The sequence below is a fragment of the Anabrus simplex genome, chromosome 3 (genome assembly GCF_040414725.1).
Source record: "Anabrus simplex isolate iqAnaSimp1 chromosome 3, ASM4041472v1, whole genome shotgun sequence".
Classification (NCBI taxonomy): Eukaryota; Metazoa; Arthropoda; class Insecta; order Orthoptera; family Tettigoniidae; genus Anabrus; species Anabrus simplex.
The window spans coordinates 345,097,816-345,121,610 of NC_090267.1; the positions used below are offsets into that span (position 1 = coordinate 345,097,816).

General features: G+C 38.1%; 1 protein-coding gene across 1 annotated transcript in view; it reads left to right on the top strand.

The window, feature by feature from the left end:
* Window positions 1-14,726, top strand: part of LOC136867324 (uncharacterized) — a 62,715-nt gene extending 47,989 nt beyond the window's left edge. Inside the window, exon 3 of the mRNA XM_067144475.2 lies at window positions 13,052-14,726. Within this exon, the coding sequence (XP_067000576.2) occupies window positions 13,052-13,354 (303 nt within the window). The 3' untranslated portion in view covers window positions 13,355-14,726. The remainder of the gene's footprint in view (window positions 1-13,051) is intronic.
* Window positions 14,727-23,795: the final 9,069 nt, after the last annotated feature.

The following is a 23,795-nucleotide window of genomic DNA, read 5'->3' on the forward strand; positions in this document are numbered from 1 at the left end:
CATACATTATCATTAAAGACTCTTATGCCTTTCAGCGTTCAGTCTGCAAGCCTCTGTAAATCTGTTAAACATCGTCACAATCCTCTATTTGCAACTAGTGCTGTGGCCTCATTTAGTTCTATACCTCTTATCTTTAAATCGTTAGAAACTGAGTCTAACCATTGTCGTCTTGGTCTCCCTCTACTTCTCTTACCCTCCATAACAGAGTCCATTATTCTCCTAGGTAACTTATCCTCCTCCATTCGCCTCACATGTCCCCGCCACCAAAGCCGGTTTATACATACAGCTTCATCCATCGAGTTCATTCCTAAATTAGCCTTTATCTCCTCATTCAGAGTACCCTCCTTCCATTGTTCCCACCTGTTTGTACCAGCAATCATTCTCACTACTTTCATGTCTGTTACTTGTAACTTATGAATAAGATATCCTGAGTCCACCCAGCTTTCACTCCCATAAAGTAAAGTTAGTCTGAAAACAGACCGATGTAAAGAGAGTTTCATCTGGGAGCTGACTTCTTTCTAACAGAATACTGTTGATCGCAACTGCGAGCTCACTGCATTAGCTTTACTACACCTTGATTCAATCTCACTTACTATATTACCATCCTGGGAGAACACACAACCTAAATACATGAAATTATTGACCTGTTCTAGCTTTGTATCACCAATCTGACATTCAATTCTGTTGAATTTCTTACCTATTGACATCAGTTTAGTCTTTGAAAGGCTGATTTTCATACCATACCCATTGCACCTATTTTCAAGTTCCAAGATATTAGACTGCAGGCTTTCAGCACAATCTGCCATTAAGACTAAGTTGTCAGCATAGGCCAGACTGCTTACTACATTTTCACCTAACTGAATCCCTCCCTGCCACTTTATACCTTTCAGCAGATGATCCATGTAAACTATGAACAACAAAGATGAAAGATTACAGCCTTGTCTAACCCCTGTAAATACCCTGAACCAAGAACTCATTCTACCATCAATTCTCACTGAAGCCCAATTGTCAACGTAAATGCCTTTGATTGATTTTAACCCTGGAGTGGTCGCATGGGTTTTGTCAATATTAATGGTCGTACCGGGTCTCTCAGACCCAATTTTTTCTCAGTGTTTTACTATTAGATTTTTATACTTTACATCCAAATACAGTATTATAGGACATTATTTCATTTATTTTAATGCAGTTTACATGACTGTAAGATTTAACTATCCCATTTAACCAAAAAAGGTATTTTTATAATTACACTGAAAAACTGATTGTTTTCTACAATTTATTAAAATTCGTATCCACCTTATTCAATACATTAAAATGTTGTTAAGATGAAATTACAACATATATTTTATCAGAACTAGTTTTAACGCCTTATTTTGCATCATTTGTTTTATGTGACGTAGATAAACTTATATGTTTGCCAAATATTTCCTAGATTGTATTTCAGCTGATGATGACGCAAAATAAGGTGTTGAAACTAGTTCTGATAAAATATATGTTGTAATTTCATCTTAACAACATTTTAATGTATTGAATAAGGTGGATACGAATTTTAATAAATTGTAATCTTGGTTCAATACGGAAGAATTATGAAATTTATCTACTTAACTGATTGTTTTCTGTTAACTTGTGAAAGGTAAAACATGGTAACAGTAAAATGTATTTTACTTCTTTTTTTTTTTTTTTCTTCACTTGTTCCTGCGTCTGCATGCACAAAGCAACACTTTCATATATTTTCTACACAGTCTTAATAAAACATATTCTTGAGAATTTCACACTTAAACTATTGGTACAAAAATATGGACTCTTTTTTTAGGTAATGTGTGAATTATGTGTCATAATTCATAAAATAAAAATCAAATTAGTTTTTGAAACACATCCAAATACAGGGAAACATCACTTTAATCAATTTCTATGCACATTCTGCAGACCAGACAAGTTGTCCAAATTCTCCGCAAGTGAAATTTTGGCACTTGGGGCAGATGAAGGATGTCCTCCTGTCTTTGTTTGTTGGGCAGAAATGACCAAGAGCTTCTTCATTTTCAGATTTCTCCAATATGGAACGAATCCAGGCAGAATTAGCTTCATCTATTGTTACACAGAAGAAAAATATACTAAACTAACAATGCGAAGTTTGACTACAAAGACCAACGTTAACAGTCGCACCGGGTCTGCGAGACCGTGAACAGCCTGTACGCCCAAAGTTTCCAAGGCAACCGAGAGTGGGCTACTGTGTTTGGTTGAAGGTCGGAAGCCAAGTAGCTGCCAGGGAGGGGAAAGCGCTCGGTGCATTCCAACAAGAGGAACACCAGTAAGTATGTCCGCCCGGGTCTCGTAGACCCATCGCGACCACTCCAGGGTTAATAATCTACCCTTAATTCCAAAGTCGCCCAGTATAACAAACATCTTTTCCCGAAGTACCCTGTCATATGCTTTCTCTAGATCCATGAAACATAAACACAACTGCCTATTCCCTCTGTGGTGCACGTGGCTGGGTGCACAGTAGTTAGTTAATCTGCAGCGAGCTTGGCGATAACACGTCTGCCTAACAGTGCGCTTTGTGTTGCAACTGAAAGCTACAAGTTGACTTGTGCGAAATAGTAGTGATAACAATATGCCTCCCGTCCTTTCAAAACTATACAGAAAAACTCTTCATTCTCAGGGTCGAGAAATAGTGTCTAATGTGTTACAGTTCATGCAGAAAGAAGCCAATCAAAACAAATTTATTATTCCAGCCAAAATAGTGCAGGAGCATGTGTGTGCTGCAACTCATGTAAGTGCTTGCACCGTGAAGTCCATGAAGAAACAAATTGCTACAGGTCCAGGAAGGAACATTGGCATCGTTCAATACACCTCGCAAGAACAAAGAAAAAAGCATCCATGCACTGGTTTAGATGATTTTGACATGTGCGTTGTTCGAAGGACAATCAATAAATTTTATATAACTGAGAAAGAAATTCTGACTATGAAATCTGTGTCAGTAAAACTGAAAAAAATGTATACAGTACAAGGTACAATGCAGTAGTTTGTGAAAATTTTTCAAAGAACTTGGATTTTATTGGAAAAGGGTAGGAAATTAACATGTGTTTGCTAATTGAGTGTAATGATATTCGCAGTGCTCGAATCACATTTTTCCGTTCTGTTACTAGGTATCATCAGAAGGGTCGCCCTATAGTTTACAGTGATGAAACCTACATTAACAGCTCCCACGCAACACCGAAGGCTTGGTGTGACACCACATCTCCTACAGAGGGTCTTGAATCGCCGATATCGAAAGGGCAGTGCCTTATTATTGTTCATGCAGGCAATGAGCTGGGTTTTATTCCAAATGCCCTCTTGATATTTAAATCAAATCAGACATCCAGTGATTACCATTGAGAAATGAATGCCATGAACCACATGAAATGGGTGAAAGAAATGCTTCTCCCAAACTTGACACCAAAATCTGTTCTTGTGGTAGACAATGCATCTTATCACAACTTTCAGTATGATAAATGCCCTACTTCTAATGCTCGCAAACAGGAAATGCAGAACTGGCTAACAAGGCACAACATACCTTACGGAGATGATATGTTCAAGACTGAACTTTATGAACTTATGAAGAACAATAAGCCTCGAACTAAGAGCTATATTCTGGACCATCTTTAACATGAATACAGGCACACTGTTCTTCGCTTGCCGGCTTATCATCCAGATTTGAACAGCATCGAAAAAATATGGGGTGATGTGAAACAATGGCTGGCACAGCAAAACACAACCTTTAAGCTGGATGATGTTAGAAATGTTTGCATTCAGAGATTTTCTGAAATTGGTGCGGAAGAGTGGGGTTCAGTATGCCGTCATGTCAGAGAGATTGAGGAACAATATATACAGTCAGAAGGCCTTTTGGATTACATGTAATAAATATCATTTTTGGTCCATATTGATGATATCTGATTAGAATAATAACAGTAAGTTATTTATTAAATTGACCATCTAATCAATACAATGAGTCATTGTCTTGGATGATTTAATTTAATTTAGTTAATTTAGTTAATAGATCAATGTAAATTATCCAAGACAATGACTTATGGTATTGATTAGGTGGTCAATTTAATAAATAACTTACTGTTATTATTGTAATCAGGCCTTTTGGACCCTGAAATCGTGCGCCTAACAATTAATGTGACTAAAAGCAGCAGCAGTGAGGATGATTCGTCAAGCAGTGACTCAGATAGTGAAAGTGAAGTTGACATGGCTGGGATTGAAGAACTCCAGCCTTAGTTCTTTACATTATGAACTCTATAAACGTGTTATTTTTTGTTAAGTATTTACAAGGCAACAACAGAGTTCTTGTGATAAGGTTTCGTTGTTATTCAGGATTTGAATAAAGTACCATAACCGGTATATGATTGCCATGTTTCTAGCTTGACGTTAAGCAATGGACCTCGTGAAGAGGGAAAAAAAATTTACCACTCCAGCAAAAATATAAATTGAAAATGGAAGGCGACTGTAGCTGTAGGGAATTTTTTTTTCTTTTGCTACTCTGTGTACTGTACGGCACCTTCCATCTTTGTAAAATGAGTCTGTTACAGGAATGTTCATTCTTAATCTGCTTACCCTCCAGGGTTGGTTTATCCCTCGGACTCAGCGAGGGATCCCACCTGTACCGCCTCAAGGGCAGTGTCCTGGAGCGTGAGACATTGGATCGGGGGATACAACTGGGAGGATGACCATTACCTCGCCTGCTATGCTGAACAGGGGCCTTGGTGGGGGATGGGAAGATTGGAAGAGATAGACAAGGAAGAGGGAAGGAAGCGGCCGTGGCCTTAAGTTAGGTACCATCCCAGGATTTGCCTGGAGGAGAAGTGGGGAAACCACGGAAAACCACTTCCAGAATGGCTGAGGTGGGAATCGAACCCACCTCTACTCAGTCGACCTCCTGAGGCTGAGTGGACCCCGTTCCAGCTCTCGTACCACTTTTCAAATTTCGTGGCAGAGCCGAGAATCGAACCCGGGCCTCCGGGGCTGGCAGCTAATCACACTAACCACTACACCACAGAGGTGGACACAGGAGTGTTCATACTGGCTATAATTCACCATTTAGCTTTCGTATAAGGATTTTTGGAAAATGTAAGAACAAATAAACAATGCATTCTTTTAACAAAGATTTCTATATGATGATCATTACATTAGAGACCCTTATTTCAAATGACTAGGGTATCATCATCTATATATTTGGTATATTTGCCATGAAATAACATTACTACTACTGTTATAATAATATGAATGAACTTTTAGCTGGAAAGTTATTTAGTGACAATATAGACGTCACTGGTTTACTATAGCAAATTTTCCAAAATATGATGTCGCTAACATTCCAGACTTCCATTGCGTATAGATGTTGATGATTTTGTAGCTGTGTTACCAATTGTGCTATAGGAGAAGTGAATCACACCAGGTTAAAGCTCTAAGCAATTTGTCGCTCTTACGTGCAATATAAAAAGGAAATGCGACTATGCGACTAACATTGATGGCCAAGCAGGCATCAATTTTTGGTAGTGAGACAAAGTCCTTCATAGTGCATTGGCACTGCCGGTGGCTACAATTAGCCTACACAGTGACCTCTGCGGTATGCACTGGCCATGCGTCTTGCTAGGTGTGCTAGGTACCAACGGATGAGCCCAGCCTAGCACACGGGGGCGAAACGCTGGCAACCAAGAATGAGTTAGCTGGAAAATTTATAACGTCCAATAACGGACCATTTATATTGGTATTATAAATTTACTCATTCAAAACAGATATTTCTGATTCCCTATGGGAATCAACATCTATATGATATGAGTGATTGTCCGTTCAAGCGAGAGACTTACGAATATATGATAGTTTGCATTATACGGAATATAGTATGATGTGAACATAGCGCTGATTACAGGCGTTAACGCTACTTGATTCCCCTTTGTGATCAAAATATGCAAATGCTAGACCAACCTCAACAACAGCTCACGTACTCTGGCGACAGCTGCTTGGCGCTCTGGCTCTGGAGATGGGTAGGTGTGGCCTGGGAACTCTGCGGGGAGACTCGCACTCAAGGTTCCCATTAAATGTACCTAGAGCTGTTATTTGATTGCACGGTCTCTCTTACCAACACTCCATGCTAATCTTACTACTCTATGAAGCCATTTCATCCCTGCCTTCTCACTATACTTCACCATTTCAGGTCTAATTTCATCTATTCCTGCTGCTATATGACAATGGAGTTTATTTACCATCCTTTCCACTTCTCCAGCATAATTTCACCAACATCCTTTTCCTCCTCCCCATGAGCTTGGCTGTTCGCAACACCACCAGGAAGATTTCCTTTTACGTTGAGAAGATGTTCAAAATATTTCCTCCACCTCTCCAGTGATTCCCTGGGATCTACTGTATTATGAGTTCACCTGAATTACTCAAAACACTATTAATAATAACAATAATAATAATAATAATAATAATAATAATAATAATAATAATAATAATAATAATAATAATAATAATAATAATAATAATAATAATAATCTGCCACGTTCTTCCTGGTTAAGTGGGATTGGCATTTCTAAGAATCATTTATTTCAGAAAGGGGTCAAGTGAACAATATGCCATTTTGAGAAAAACAAAGAAAATACCTCATAGAATTTTTTATGGATCTTAAAAACTTACCACAATTTTATTTATGTACTTTAAACATAATCACAAAAATTATATTGTTTTACTTTTTTATATTTTGCAAAAACAGAACTTAAACACTTTGTACTTTGTACTGGCGACAGTTGCCAACGGGATACAGGAGAGAGTACATACACGACGACAGAGAAGATGACTACCGCAGCAGTAGTAGAAATGTCTGGATGAAATGAGAGGAGTGGACCATGGCATAATAGCCCGGAAGATTTTTATTATATTGACACCAGCCGTGAAAGCATTCATACTTTGATAACTGGTACTTTCTTTTAACCTAATCAGTCTCAAATTTCAAAGCCATACATTATCTGGTTGGTAGTGCACTGTTTTATTCGTCTTCTAACTCCAGAGCACATTCTGCATTCGTAGTAGGCCATTGCAGTATACCGCTGTAGAACTCATCATACCCAACAAGGTAAGGTTTGAGGTTACTGAGGTCTTTTATCCTTTTCACATTGATGGGAACCTGAAACAGAAGCTGTTTGTAGGTCCTAGGCCAAACGTAGAGATAGGGTACCGGAAGTACTGGTTGAAATATTATATTTATAGGTTTTCTTAAGGCCTATATTGTAGTAAAAACACATACCTTCCCTGAAGGATACGCCATCTCAGTCGGCAAGTTGGGAGGAGAAGCTACTTTCAGCAGAGTAAATGTTGAATGAATAGCATTGTTAATGAATGGCAGAACCACCACTTTTCCACAAGTATTTTTATTATAACAGAACTGCATGTATTGTGAAATTTTAAAAATTTTGGGAACACCTCTGCCAGAGGTTTTGTCAGAGTTTGTGGCCTTTTTGTATGATTGTGGCCACCACTTTTTGAAGCATAGTATGTCATTAGGGGAGACTTAGTGAACTGTAAAACAATTAGTTTTAGTGGCTTTCAGTATCAACTCAATATACTCCTCCGAAATATAAATGCGATCAATTTTGTTGACATTGCACTTTATGGCTCCAAAGTCTCTCTGTCAGAAGGCGAGAATGAATAACCATGCACTGGGAAGTTGTGGGTAATAGTGTCAAATCTCCTTCTCTCACATAGGTTCATCAAAAACCTCACAATGGCATGGTTTTTGTTTTGACCTGATGGTCCATCACTAAACAGGATAAGATTTTTAAATGTGTTAGGCACTTCTGTATTTATACAATTCAACAAGAAACTACTCACTTCATCTGGAGATTTGTTACCCTCTCCCTCATGGTAAACATACAGTTTTGACTTGTTGCTTTTCAAATTGTGTATACAAAACACTTTTATCCAAAGCTGTCGCATGTAAAATATTTCCTGGACCGGAATATTCGGGAGCAGCAAGTTTGCATGAAGTCAAAGCACAGAGCAGCAGTATCTTCGTCCAAATTTTTTGACATTTCTTTCATAGTACTGTAATATTTGCTTGCTCTTCTTTTGTGTATCATAAGTTCTGCTGCTGCAGCCCGCTTGGCATTGTCATTTAAACATGTATCTCTAAGTTTTGCTTTAAGACTTTTGCACATACTGCATACATCAACCTGTGGTCGACCAAAAGAGTAACCAAAATTTTCCAAGAAATATCTGTAATAAAAATTGTAACAACATCCTTCAAGTTAGGATTTTCATCGATGAACATTTCATGCATTTTTGTGATACTAAGACGAGCATCCAAATACTTTTTTTTTTTTTTTTTTTTTTACCACCATAGTGGGTCACTTTAATTTTGTATTTTGAAATTTGCTCATGCACTCCCACGCAAACACTTCCAGGAACGGCATTGCCATTCTTGTTCTGACCTCTCTTGTCTTTAGGAGTTGTATTTGTTAGTAATAACTGGCAAATCCTTTCCAGCCTTTTACGTGAAATGCCAAGGATCTTCATAAAAACATTCTTACAAACATTATGTAGAACACCATTCATCTGTATATTATACAAAGAAGTGTGGTTCCTTTTAAAAGTTTGATCATTGTCACTTTCATGCTTTGGGGTCTGTAAGCCTAGGCCTACTTTCTTTCTATGTTTTGCCTTAAACTCAACCAAAGTTTGAATGTAGGCATCTTGTGCATTTTTGTTCTCAAGATTGTGAAAATAAATCCAATTATTATCTATTACATGCTCATGAATATTTATAGATCATTTAGCTGAACACTTGCATGGGAGGTTCTTGGGCTTTCTCTTTGGTTTTTTTTTTAAATATGCTATTTGTTCGGGGCATCGACATATAGAAATCTTTTGCCCCTACTTGCACCATGTGATATGAATCTGCATGGCATTGGAATGGAGGAAGTGTAGAATGTTGAATGTGAGGAAAGGAACGTTAAGGACGACACAAACACCCAGTCTCCAGGCCAGGAATATTAATCATTTACAATTAAAAACCCCTGACCCAGCCAGGAATTGAACCCAGGGCTGCCGGGTTACAGGCAGACGCGTTGCCCCCTACACCGCAGGGCCAGACTCTCTTTGGGGGTATTTGAACACCAGAGTAAGAGACCTGCGCCTGTCACTCCTGCTTCATAAATAATATTTCGTTTGTATGTTTCCCCCTTTCTTACACCCTATTTTCTTTTTTATAACAGGCTCATTGTCCGAGCTATCCGACATTGTTTAAATGCTATTGAAACACTTAAAACATGGCACAATATTAAACACCACACCACTACAGGCTTTTACTAGAAAACTGCAAACAGCATTTAGAACAAACCTAACAGAACAGGAAGCTCAACTGACAAGAAGAAGAATGTAATGCATATGGCTCTGTAAGAAGTGGTGCCAACCTCCTAGGTGCGCCACAAAATTTACCTACAGTTTAGAACAGAAACGAGGCAAGCAGCGTCCCTTGACCCCTTTCTGCACTAAACGCAATTTTGAACATAATGTCTTACTATAATAACAGGCCGGAACTTGACTCTTTTCTGCACTAAAACATGTGTCTACCCCTGCAGAACGTGTTCCCACAAATAACTCATTTTGTCATATTTTGTTCACTTGACCCCTTTCTGAAATAAATGATTCTAATTGCTCTCCTCCATTTCTCTAGCAGAATCAACATTGGAATGCTCCAAGTTGTTCATAATTTTAGCACTATTTTTGGTTATCCCAAGAGCTGATTTGCCCTCTAATGCCATTCTCTCAACTTGGTAGGCTACATACTTGTCTGGTCTTCTTTCAATAAGACCAAACCATCTGAGTGAGCTTGATTTTATTTTTTACAATTTGCTTTACATCACACTGACACAGATAGGTCTTTACAGTGATGATGGGATAAGACAGGGCTAGGAGTGGGAAGGAAGCGGCCATGGTCTTTATCAAGGTACAGCCCCAGCTTTAATTTTTCTGATATCATGCAAAGTAATACAGAGTTACCTTTATGCAAAAGAAGACAAAAAGTAGCAGAGTGATGAGTGAGTGAGTGAGTGAGTGATGGGATATTGAACAGCAGCTATAAGTAAGATGAGAGGTGGAGACATAACCTCGGGTCACCAAGCAAGAGTCTTGACATATTTCCCTGATCTCAGAGCCATGTTTTACGCTTATCCACTCTGGACTGCAAAGTATAATCTGTGTGGTCTGCAAGAAAGGGATGAATTATTTCGTTTCCAGAGCTAATCCCATTTAACCCCTGAGGGGTGTAACATTTTAAAATTTTTCCTATTCACACATAGGATTTTAACGATATACTGCAATATCAGATGTTGCCTTCATAGTATGTTAAACAGTTTTGGAGGATGGATATTTTTGTTTCCAGATCTTAAGACCCCTTCCCCCATTTAACTCCCTGAGGGGTTAATTTTTTTCAGATCTCCAGTTATTTAATACCACCTAGGATATTTTTATTTATTTCGTATGGCATGAGGATACATTGTTACAATTTGGTTATTAACTATATTTATACATTTGAGCTCATCAATATCTGCATTGCTGCTAAAGCTGAATGTCCAGTTTTGTTAGCCAACTCACAGCTTCATCACTGGCCTCGTGGATATCCTTTATTGTCCCACTGAATCTTCGGAGTGGGCACTCTGTGACGATATGTTGAACGGTCTGAGGCACATCAGAGCAGTCGCAATAAGGATCGCTGGTAATCTTCCACTTGACCACCTAGGATATCATTTGAAATTTTAACTTCGCAAGTCAAGCAGTTTCAGAGAAAATATTTTTGTCATCAAGCTCACCCCCTTTTTAAAACCCCTTAGGGGTGTAATATATATTCTTAATCTTGTTTAGCTCTATGATAAACGATATGCAGAGTATACTGTTTTTAATGTGTATAGCGCATGATGGCCCAAGTGGCTGGAACTAGTACTATTGTAGTTGGAATTATAATGTAACTGACTAATGTGAGAATATAGTCACATTAACATTAGCCTTTTATCGAATAGGTCGACCCATTCCACTCTATTAAGTAAGCAATAAAATTTAATTAAAAACTTTTGACATAAAAGCCAAAGGCAGGCATTTATACAAGTAGAGGCACATGCTTCCCCTAGTGCATTGTCACTGCATTGTCCTACAAGGGAAACTTATAGTGTTGTTTCAATAGTGAACTAGCCACCAGTGTCATGGAAAGGTGTGGCAATCCAACTGAGGAGCCCGCTGATGAACTGGGATGAAATGCTGCTAATTTTATCATTGAAAAGGCCTAAAGAGTTCAAATACAATTAAATTAAATTTTCTTCTTCACCCTCTTCCTCTTTGGTTTCGACATTCCTTTCTATAATCAGCTGTAGAAAGTAATATTTGGGATTTCACAAGAAATGTCCGAAGGTATGCAATATTTCTTCTTTAAACTGTAACTAACAGTTTTTGATCTCTATTCATACATTTCAAGACTTAATACAGCAGATTTGCTGCATAATTTAATTGTTGGGTAGCAACTTAGGCTTAATATTTGTATATGCCAAAAGTGACAATTTCAAACAGTGATTATTGATTTGCATTCATTACATATCTGTACAACACATATTGGTGATACTCCAAAATATGTCTTATCATGTTTGACCCATATTTGCTTACTATAAACATTTGCCAACATGAATATCTGAATATTGTTAATCTTAAATTGGTGAACAGGAAGAACATTTTTGAGGTGCATTGTTTATAGTTCATTGTTTGACACTGCACAAAATGTAAACACGAGACACCTTATCAAGTTACTGGGTGTGAAATATCGTTCTGTATACAGCCAAGACGATGACTGTTGCGGTGAGCGTTACGTTTACAAGTAATAAATTTCTTCTTGATCCATGGTGGAGTTATTATATGTAACAAATTCCAACTTGTACGTTTGGGAAGTTCCACCTGTATACCATTTTAAAATTATCCTCACGCATGTTTCCAGAAATGCAATTCATTGGAATATGCTGCTGACTCGGAACAAGTGAAAAGCAAGTGCGATGTATGGAACATGGTAAAGCGAACTGGAAACAGAGAAAAATAAGTAATCTTGACTGCCACGTTCTTAGATTTGTGGCATTTCACTCATGTTAAAATAGGCTGGACTATGAAAAATAGAGTGTAACCTTGAATCGCAGACTAAACTTTTCTGAAGTTTTGTTCGTGGTTATACGTTTTTGCTATTTTCAGAGTTACCATACTTGCTGAATATTTGGTTTTTTGTTTATAACAAGTAATGCAAATAAACAAACAAACATTGTCCTAGTGTGTTGAAACAGTGCATATTCTAAAGTGAGACAGAATTCTTGATTATTACGTTCACATAAGCTTAAAATGCATGGAAATGTACCTTCATTGAATATCTCTTTTACCCTACCCATCCATGCTCACTGTCAACGTATGTTGTCTTTTGTTTTTTTGTTTTTTTGCTATTTGTTTTACGTCACGCCGACACAGATAGGTCTTATGGCGATGATGGGATAGGAAAGGCCTAGGAATGGGAAGAAAGTGGCCGTGGCCTTAATTAAGGTACAGCCCCAGCATTTGCCTGGTGTGAAAATAGGAAACCATGGAAAACCAACTTCAGGGCTGCTGACAGTGGGGTTCGAACCCACTATCTCCCGGATGCAAGCTCACAGCTGTGCGCCCCTAACCACATGGCCAACTCGCCTGGTCAACTTATGTTAACAGGGAAAAATCTCTGAAAAAGTGTGTTAATGAAACCTAAAATCATCATAGCCTGTTAGTTTAGGTTACAAATACTTGGCCTAATGAAATATATTGCAATATTCCACACAAAAAATAATGTATGCAGATATGGGTTAATAAAATTTCATTTTGTTTTGTTCATGGTATATTTTTCTAATTTGAGTATAAATAACTAATAGTATGTTTTAATTAATCTCTTCCTGGTTGTAGGTCATCTTTGATTAAGAGAGAAGAATATTCTGTTTATGTATTAATGTTAAAACTTTCTTTGCTTCTCTAGGCTCACACATCTTTATTCCTCAGAATGCACACTCCAGTGGATATCCGTGATATAGTATTTAATGAAGCACAACTGCAGCTGAAGACTGAATCTATTTCTCCTGAAGACAGTGAACTGATGCTTGATTTGGTCCAAGAGTACTCCAAAGGTCGGCCTTTAAATTCTTCAAAATCATTGCGTAAGAAGGTCTTGGATGAGATTGCAGAAGCTGGAACTAAATTCTCTTCTTCACGGGGCAGAGGACAAGCTGGACGAGGGAGGGGGAGTAACATGCAGAGGGGTTACAACAGAGGAAGAAGGTAATTGCTGTTCAGCTGTTGCAAGCTGAGTTTCAGGTATTAATCATATTTGGACCGAAGGATACAGTACAGCACCGGTAATTCAAGCTAACTGGGACTGATGCTACCTTCAATTACAAAAACTCGGATTAAGGAGAAATGGGAATAAATTAAAGGATAATATGTGAATAAAAGTGTAATGAGTACAAAAAACAGGAAAAGTTAAACCAATGCAGTATATACCTGTGTTAGATAGGAGCTACCATTGCCAAGTTTAGAAGAAATTGTCCAGAGCCATTGGTTTCAAAATAAAGTCTTGTTTTTGAGCAGCAAAGTCGTACCATCATCTAAGGAGCATGACACCAGTTGGCGTAGTTTCCACTTACTGCTCAACTTAATGCAATGTCACATCTAGCACTGCCAAATCCTCTGTGTGGATCATCACTGGTACAGTCTCTTCAGGCACTTCTTTGTCACTACTGTCCTCAGCGATTTCGCTCATATTTTCAACAATTGAAACATTGGTCATGATACTGAGTAACGTACTGGTGTATACAATACTGTTTGAAATAACAGTCAGCCAGCCTGCCACTGATTTTTTTCTTAATAACAGCTGTCACAGGGTGGGTTTAATTTCTTTTGACAGAAAGTCATGAATCAGATGGACGTGTGACCTTGATTAGTAAGGGGATGAACAAAGAAACAGGAAGCAGATTCCTCAAAAAGCAGCCTAAAGACACCTGTTAATCTGTAGTAGTGGTATGGGGTAGGGTTATTTACATATGTGCATAGACAAAAAATCATACTTGGGAGAAATGTATAAATGGGGTTTTACTGTATTTTGTAAAAAGATTGTGTGCCAAAAGCCTGGATTCAGTTCCAAACCTGTTCACAATGTTCACATGGAGTGTTGTTGGTGATTCGTACATTGTATTGTGACATTAAGCCTTGAGCAGACTACATGGTGCTGTTTGATGATGATGATGATGATGATGATGATGATGATGATGATGATGATGATGATGTTATTATTTGCTTTACATCTAACTACTTTTACAGTTTTCAGAGATACCAAGGTGCCAGAATTTAGTCCCACAGGAGTTCTTTTGCATGCCAGTAAATCTACTGACACGAGGCTGACATGTTTAAGCACCTTCAAATACCACCAGACTGAGCCAGGAATGAACCTGCCAATTTGAGGTCAGAGCCACTCAGCTCGGCCTATTTAATAAGAGTAGGCTATGTATCAGCACCAAGTTTCACCCTCTCCCTTCCTGTTATCATATATCACATCATTCATTTCGTCTCATTAACTCCTCTGATGAAGTTGACGTCAGGAAGGGCATCCAGTCATAAAAACTCACTATGAAGATTTATCTCACTTTATACCTGATCCTGTAGAGAAATGAGATAATGGAGAGAGAGAGAGAGAGAGAGAGAGAGAGAGAGAGGGAGAGAGAGAGAGAGAGAGACACACACTCACGTCTGGAAGGTATTGTCTTGGAGAGGGAAGCTACAGAGGAAGACAATGAAGGGCTATCACTAAGCAATGAAAGGAATAGTTCATTTTCTTAGATACTTGTCTTGGAATTTATAGATACAATGTTCAAATTAGTGTTATTATACAGGGTGTGTAAAAGCTTCATTTTATAAATTAAGTGAGTGTTAGAGAGTACAAATACAAGTATTGTGAACATAGGAACCATAGGTCTGCGGTGGTTAATTTTAGTGCTACAAATGCTTAGAGATTTAAGTTGCAGTATAAAATCCCATGTTTAACACTTTCAACAGTACCGTATTTTAACATGGACACTGGCAGTGAAGTAGGTATTTTTCCTGAATTTTAATCCATTATTGCATAACAGCAAAACATTGTATTATACATGCCTGATATTTGTATCATATGAAGGTGTCAGTCATCCAAAAATAAGATGTTGACCAGGAAGTACATATCTTAAGTATTTCAATTCTGTGGTGAAAAGTCAGAGGTTGATATGTTGAAAAATGAAACTATTCAGGAAATGAAATTCAAACTTTACAGATCAGTGTAAAATATAGCTGAATTTATTACCTTCAAACTGTAGGAACTTGTAGACCAACATATTATAAACCACAATAAATACATTTTAAACTGATACTTGAAAGTGTGTATTGAAACAAGGGTATAAATTGACGTATCAAGTTTTAGCACATGAAGGCATGCTATATATTTGACATATCAAGTTAAGTTACTAAGATATATTCCAAACAAATCCAAGTACACTTTAATACAAATATAATAATCTTGACTGAAATTGTATTTTTTTCTCTATTACTGGCATTCTGGACTGATGAGAGGCATCAGTGACGCATTTATCTTCTTTTGACGGATTGGAGGTGGCCCAAAATAAGTCTGAGGAATGTGGATACTTGACGGTCTTCCTCTTTTATTCCACCTTAGGTCCATAACCTTAAACAGTACATCTGGGTCAATAGTGTATTTACATTTTACAAATCCAATTTCTTTGTACTGCTGCTATTTGATTTGCAACCACTTCACAGTATTACCCCTCTGTGTCCTTCATCCATTAAATTAGTTTATCTGTCAGAAGATATGAGTAGGAGTAAAAATCACTTCGTCCCATCTCAGTAACTTTCACTGGCACCTTTCCTCTCACAAAATATACAAAATTATACCAGTCTCTGGGTAGCATTATTTCAAAAGGATTCTGTTTCTTTGCTCGTTCTATCTGAGCATGATCCACATCACATTCAAGATGGGTATGATCAGGTAATAGGCACTTTTGATCTATAATTTCCTGAGAGGGATGGCTTTCAACTGCAGCACTCATCATAACTGCCATATTGATGTTCCGGTTTTATGCACTGCAAGTCTCGGAATAAGTTGTGAGAAATTCACGAATCATTTTCAACAACATTGGAAACCTACAATGAGATAAACAGAACATATCATGTACTCCCCCCACCCCCAATGGCACTACAGCCCTTGAAGGGCCTTGGCCTACCAAGCGACTGCTGGTCAGCCCGAAGGCCTGCAGATTACGAGGTGTCGTGTGGTCAGCACGACGAATCCTCTCGGCCGTTATTCTTGGCTTTCTAGACCGGGGCCGCTATCTCACCAACAGATAGCTCCTCAATTCTAATCACGTAGGCTGAGTGGATCTCGAACCAGCCCTCAGGTCCAGGTCCAGGTAAAAATCCCTGACTTGGCCGGGAATAGAACCCGGGGCCTCCAGGTAAGAGGCAGGCACGCTACCCCTACACCACGGGATATCATGTACTGACAAAACAAAATAATCATGCCTATTAAAATTGGCAAATCATAAACTCATCATCATCATTTCCCATTATTCAGCTGTAGCCGGGTAGGGGTAAATATGGTTCCTCTCCACTTCCTTCGCTCCAAAACTGTGTCCCAGTCCAGGTTTCTTTCTATAATACTACATTGGATTGTGTCTTTCCATCTCAATCGTTGTCGTCCACAGCATCTCCTTCCTTGCATTTGCGTTTTTATCACCTTTTTTGGCGTTCTTTCATCACTCATTCTCTTTATGTGCCCAAACCATCTTAGTTGGCTCTTCTCTATTCTATCATTCATTTTTCCCACTCCAATTTCTTCCCGGATTTTCTCATTCCTTATTTTGTCTCTTCTACTCTTCTGTATCATACTCCAAAAAAACTTCATTTCAGCTGCCTGTATTCAACTCTCATCCTTCTTTGTCATTGTCCAAGTTTCTGCTCCGTAAGTTGTTATGGGTACATAATACATCTTGTACATAATTCCCTCTGCTTCCATTGGCACATCTTTGTCCCATAACATGTTTCTTACACTATGATAGAAACAGCTTCCAGCTTGAATCCTCTTACTAATCTCAGCATCCAGTTGAGCATTCTCCATTAATTCACTCCCTAGGTATTTGAAAGTCTCCACTACATCCAGGGGCTTGTCTGCAAGCCTAATCTGACCTTTCCCTTCTTTCTCTCCTCTAGTCATAACAAGAGTCTTACTCTTTTCTACACTTATTTTCAATTCACATTCTTCGATCTTCCCATCCACCACATCCAACTGTTCTTAACCTTCATGTCCTCTTCTTCTCAAATCACAATATAATCTGCAAATAACATGATGTTAATTTCTCTTCCTCCATATGTTGCTTCTACTGTTTTCATGATGTCATCCATTAATATTGTAAAGAGGATTGGTGATAAAACACTTCACTGTCTCAGCCCACTAGTGATTTTGAACCAACTTGTCCTGCCAACTTGTGTTTGCACGCAACTACAACATTCCTTATACATTGCCATGATAATTTTTATTAATCCCTGTCCAATTCCTTTTTGCACCAGACTGTCCCAAACTTCTTCCTGGGGACATATGGAGACAGATGCCTTTCATAGCCACTCCTCTGGAGTACAAACACTACAGGTTTGCCCCTTCTGCCATCTCCACCATACTGAAGTCCACCTTCTCCGCCATAGATGCCGTTGAGGTCTTCACTCATACCCCTGAGCTGAGACCCATATCAGATGTTACACACTGGGTCAGTGTGCTCTAGGATTCACATAGGCTGGGGCGCCACTCCCTGGGTAGGGCTGCCTCCGAAGAGAGTCCCTACCTGTTACCTGGGAAACCATAAACTTTAATGCTCAAACTGTAATGCTCACACATATCAGTACTTGCCATTGCCATTTATTCCGTTACTATAATGAGTAGAAATATATCATCATTTGGTGGAATATGGAGCACATAAAATACTATCAGAATCTGGCAAAACTTAGCAGATTTTGGACATATCAACTTTTGGCTTTTTGCTACAGAATTACGCTAGTCTTATGAATTTTTTTTTAAATGTATGAGAAAAACGTTTACATTCAAGTTTACCAATAAGACTGCTCAAACAATAAAAATGAATCATTTAGTGTGGCTACTTAAGGCAAAAATACAATCAATCAATCAATCAATCAATCAATCAATCAATCAATCAATCAATCAATCAATCAATCAATCAATCAATCAATCAATCAATCAATCAATCAATCAATCAATCAATCAATCAATCAATCAATCAATCAATCAATCAATCAATCAATCAATCAATCAATCAATCAACCAACCAATACTGATCTGCATTTAGAGCAGGCGCCCAGGTGGCAGATTCCCTATCTGTTGCTTTCCTAGCCTTTTCCTAAATGATTTCAAAGAAATTGGAAATTTATTGAACATCTCCCTTGGTAAGTTATTCCAATCCCTAACTCCCCTTCCTATAAATGAATATTTGCCCCAGTTTGTCCTCTTGAATTCCAACTTTATCTTCATATTGTGATCTTTCCTACTTTTATAAACGCCATTCAAACTTATTCGTCTACTAATGTCATTCCACGCCATCTCTCCGCTGACAGCTCGGAACATACCACTTAGTCGAGCAGCTCTTCTTCTTTCTCTCAATTCTTCCCAACCCAAACATTGCAACATTTTTGTAACGCTACTCTTTTGTCGGAAATCACCCAGAACAAATCGAGCTGCTTTTCTTTGGATTTTTTCCAGTTCTTGAATCAGGTAATCCTGGTGAGGGTCCCATACACTGGAACCATACTCTAGTTGGGGTCTTACCAGAGACTTATATGCACTCTCCTTTACATCCTTACTACAACCCCTAAACACCCTCATAACCATGTGCAGAGATCTGTACCCTTTATTTACAATCCCATTTATGTGATTACCCCAGTGAAGATCTTTCCTTATATTAACACCTAGATACTTACAATGATCCCCAAAAGGAACTTCCCCCCCATCAACGCAGTAATTAAAACTGAGAGGACTTTTTCTATTTGTGAAACTCACAACCTGACTTTTAACCCCGTTTATCAACATACCATTGCCTGCTGTCCATCTCACAACATTTTCGAGGTCACGTTGCAGTTGCTCACAATCTTGTAACTTATTTATCACTCTATAGAGAATAACATCATCCGCAAAAAGCCTTACCTCCAATTCCACTCCTTTACTCATATCATTTATATATATAAGAAAACATAAAGGTCCGATAATACTGCCTTGAGGAATTCCCCTCTTAATTATTACAGGGTGAGATAAAGCTTCACCTACTCTAATTCTCTGAGATCTATTTTCTAGAAATATAGCAACCCATTCAGTCACTCTTTTGTCTAGTCCAGTTGCACTCATTTTTGCCAGTAGTCTCCCATGATCCACCCGATCAAATGCTTTAGACAGGTCAATCGCGATACAGTCCATTTGACCTCCAGAATCCAAGATATCTGCTATATCTTGCTGAAATCCTACAAGTTGAGCTTCAGTGGAATAACCTTTCCTAAAACCGAATTGCCTTCTATCGAACCAGTTATTAATTTCACAAACATGTCTAATATAATCAGAAAGAATGCCTTCCCAAAGCTTACATACAATGCATGTCAAATTTACTGGCCTGTAATTTTCAGCTTTATGTCTATCACCCTTTCCTTTATACACAGGGGCTACTATAGCAACTCTCCATTCATCTGGTATAGCTCCTCCGACCAAACAATAATCAGATAAGTACTTCAGATATGGTACTATATCCCAACCCATTGTCTTTAGTATATCCTCAGAAATCTGATCAATTCCACTCGCTTTTCTAGTTTTCAACTTTTGTATCTTATTGTAAATGTCTTTGTTATCATACGTAAATTTTATTACTTCTTTGGCCTTAGTCTCCTCCTCTATCTCGACATTATCCTTGTAACCAACAATCTTTACATACTGCTGACTGAATACTTCTGCCTTTTGAAGATCCTCACATACACACTCCCCTTGTTCATTAATTATTCCTGGAATGTCCTTCTTGGAACCTGTTTCTGCCTTAAAATACCTATACATACCCTTCCATTTTTCACTAAAATTTGTATGACTGCCAATTATGCTTGCCATCATGTTATCCTTAGCTGCCTTCTTTGCTAGATTCTATTTTCTAGTAAGTTCCTTCAATTTCTCCTTACTTCCACAGCCATTTCTAACTCTATTTCTTTCCAGTCTGCACCTCCTTCTTAGTCTCTTTATTTCTCTATTATAATAAGGTGGGTCTTTACCATTCCTTACCACCCTTAATGGTAAAAACCTGTTTTCGCATTCCTCAACAATTTCTTTAAACCCATCCCAGAGTCTGTTTACATTTTTATTTACCGTTTTCCACCGATCATAGTTACTTTTTAGAAACTGCCTCATGCCTGCTTTATCAGCCATATGGTACTGCCTAACAGTCCTACTTTTAAGACCTTCCTTTCTATCACATTTATTTTTAACTACCACAAAAACAGCTTCATGATCACTAATACCATCTATTACTTCAGTTTCCCTATAGAGCTCATCTGGTTTTATCAGCACCACATCCAGGATATTTTTTCCTCTGGTTGGTTCCATCACTTTCTGAATCAGCTGTCCTTCCCATATTAACTTATTTGCCATTTGTTGGTCATGCTTCCTGTCGTTCGCATTTCCTTCCCAATTGACATCTGGCAAATTCAGATCTCCCGCTACAATCACATATCTTTCCATGTCGTTTCCCACATAGCTGACTATCCTATCACATAATTCCGAATCCGTGTCAGTGCTACCCTTTCCCGGTCTGTACACTCCAAATATATTAAGTTGCCTATTATCTTTAGAAATGAGCCTTACACCTAGAATTTCATGTGTCTCATTTTTAACTTTTTCGTAGCTTACAAATTCTTCTTTCACCAGAATGAACCACCCCCCCCCCCTCCCACCCTTCCTATCCTATCTCTACGATACACACTCCAGTGCCGTGAGAAAATTTCTGCATCCATTATATCATTTCTCAGCCATGATTCAACACAATTCAACACAATTACATTTGAAATACACAATTTACCTATGTAGGAAGAGTTTGTTTTGGTATAGTAGCCCTGAAAACTTTGGGCTATGCACAGTCCAACCTTGCACACCTTGCTCCAACATCTACATTCTTTTCGTGGTACAGGTGAATCAGTCTGTGTTTCTTCATCTAAACGAAAAATAAGCCCAAATTTCTGGAGAGGTGAAGTATTTCTATCATTTATATTTGGAGTAAAATAATGCCGCTACTTGAAAGTGACGTAACAAATAAAAATCTTGCCCGAACTCTCACTTGATATGTTATCTGGTTCATAAGCAGCGTATTCATCACTGTCATCTATTTTTGAATCCGCTTCTCCTGATACAATATCCAAAATATCACTATCATCGAGCCCGCATGCGGACATGTTTGCACAGTAACACAGCTGACAGTGCAACAGATTTGGCTCACTCAGCACCCAATACATTGAGTGCTTCGGTAGAGGTCATGGCAAGGAGAAAGTACCCTTTTTATTGTTTATGTTTCAACTTCCCAATAACTGCTGCATTCTAGTGGACACTAGATAAACTATTACCTCCAAGCAAGGGACGAGAACCATATGGGATACGTGAAGCTGCCAAAAAACACACATGAAATTCATGCCCATATGGTATAAGGGCGTCATTCACAACCAGGAAAGCAGTGCGTCCATATCCCGTTTGGGCATAATGTTGAATCCTAGGTTCATTTTATTATTTTAGGATATTTATCATAAGTAGAGTCAACTGGATCAAATAGATGAGCCTGTATTAATTAAACATACTCACCACAGTATGAGACCAGTGATTGAATTTGAGTAATCACTTTAAAGAATATTGTAATTGCATTGCAACAAGGATCTAGCAAAATTTAGTATTTTAATCAGAAGATCTGGTAGAAAATAATCATCACAAACATCACAAGGGTTACATTTGAAAGTCTTCAAACACGTGGTCGATGAGCACCGATAAATCTATTATTATCAGTCTCAAATACTTGAAATGCAACTCAAAACATGCTCTCAGAAGGCTGTGTTCCCATGACACACGTTTCCCAAAAATTCCATTAAATATCCCGCAGGACTACCATTATGCCACGCAAATACATAAAAATTAGAGCACTCCATAAATTATCCACAGGAACACTCTACATTTATTTATTGCTCATGACCGTTAACTTCACGTTAACCCGATCTCATAATTTATTATTATTATTATTATTATTATTATTATTATTATTATTATTATTATTATTATTATTATTATTATTATTATTTAGATTTAGATCTACCGTGAAAATGTGGATTAATCTGAAATCGGATGACACAATCCTAAATAATCATTGAATAATGCATCAAATGAACCTCAACCACAATTTGATAAAGTGAGACATTACCCAAATCATCTCCCACAATGTTTCATGAAGTTAAAATCATTAATTAAATCCATTTTATCTGAGAGGTCAAATATTATTAAATCACGTTTTAGATAATGGCATAAGAATGGAAAAGTACTCAGATGACAAGCTACAACTAGCTACTCTAATAGAATCCCATCTCACAATCACACACGTAACAAGTCTACCATGACCCCAAGGAAACAGAAGATTGAAAATATGGCTAAATAATGCATATCTAATAGAAATACTTGCTAAGAGAAGAAGATCATTTAGTTTCTACAAAGATGAACAGATAGATTACATAAAATTGTACTCAAATTTTATGATGGAACTCGATCCTCAGGAGACTCTCCTTCTTGATCTTAGAATTTGCCTACATGATTAGCAATTCATGCTGACAGCAAAGTCCAGGTCCCATGCTGAATTCATTGCTCCTCTTGATGGTAGAAAACACATCTAGAAGTAGACGACAATGATATCCTGTGGCTGTGGTCCTCTTCACATTCATGTTGAAAAATAGCTGCAACTGACAATAAAATTTTAGAATATGCATGAGCCAGCCCAAACTTCACTAATTTGTTGAAGACAAAACGTAACTTTGGGCTTGCTGACATGATGATCGCAGAAGTACGATAAGATCACGTAAGAAAGTAAGTAAGTAAGAGAGTGATTTAATAATTGCTGAGGTTTTTATAGCCTCCGGTTCGGGGGTGTGTCCCTTGTATTAAATGACTATTGGTTCGTTCTGTACACATTCATTGGTCGAGATAATTCTGGAATCACTTGGCAGCTAACAGTCAGTTACACGAGGTAGTCCGTAACCTTGAAGGGTCCAGTCACGTGACTGCCACATGTTATCGATCGAAGGGGCGGCAGAATAATCAATACTTCACCCTCGCTGAGAACTTGTCAAACCACTTGTTGAATGTTAACACAGCTCGCTAGCAATAAAACTTAGCCATTCTCACACAATGAAATAAATTATGCTGCTTGTTACGGGCATGTAAATAAATGTATACGCAAAAATTAATTATCTTTCTATATATGACTTGATTTAGACTTATTTGTTCCTTTCCATTACTTACATTGTCCGACTCGTTGGCTGAATGGTCAGCGTACTGGCCTTCGGTTTAGAGGGTCCCGGGTTCGATTCCCGGCCGGGTCGGGGATTTTAACCTTCATTGGTTAATTCGAATGGCC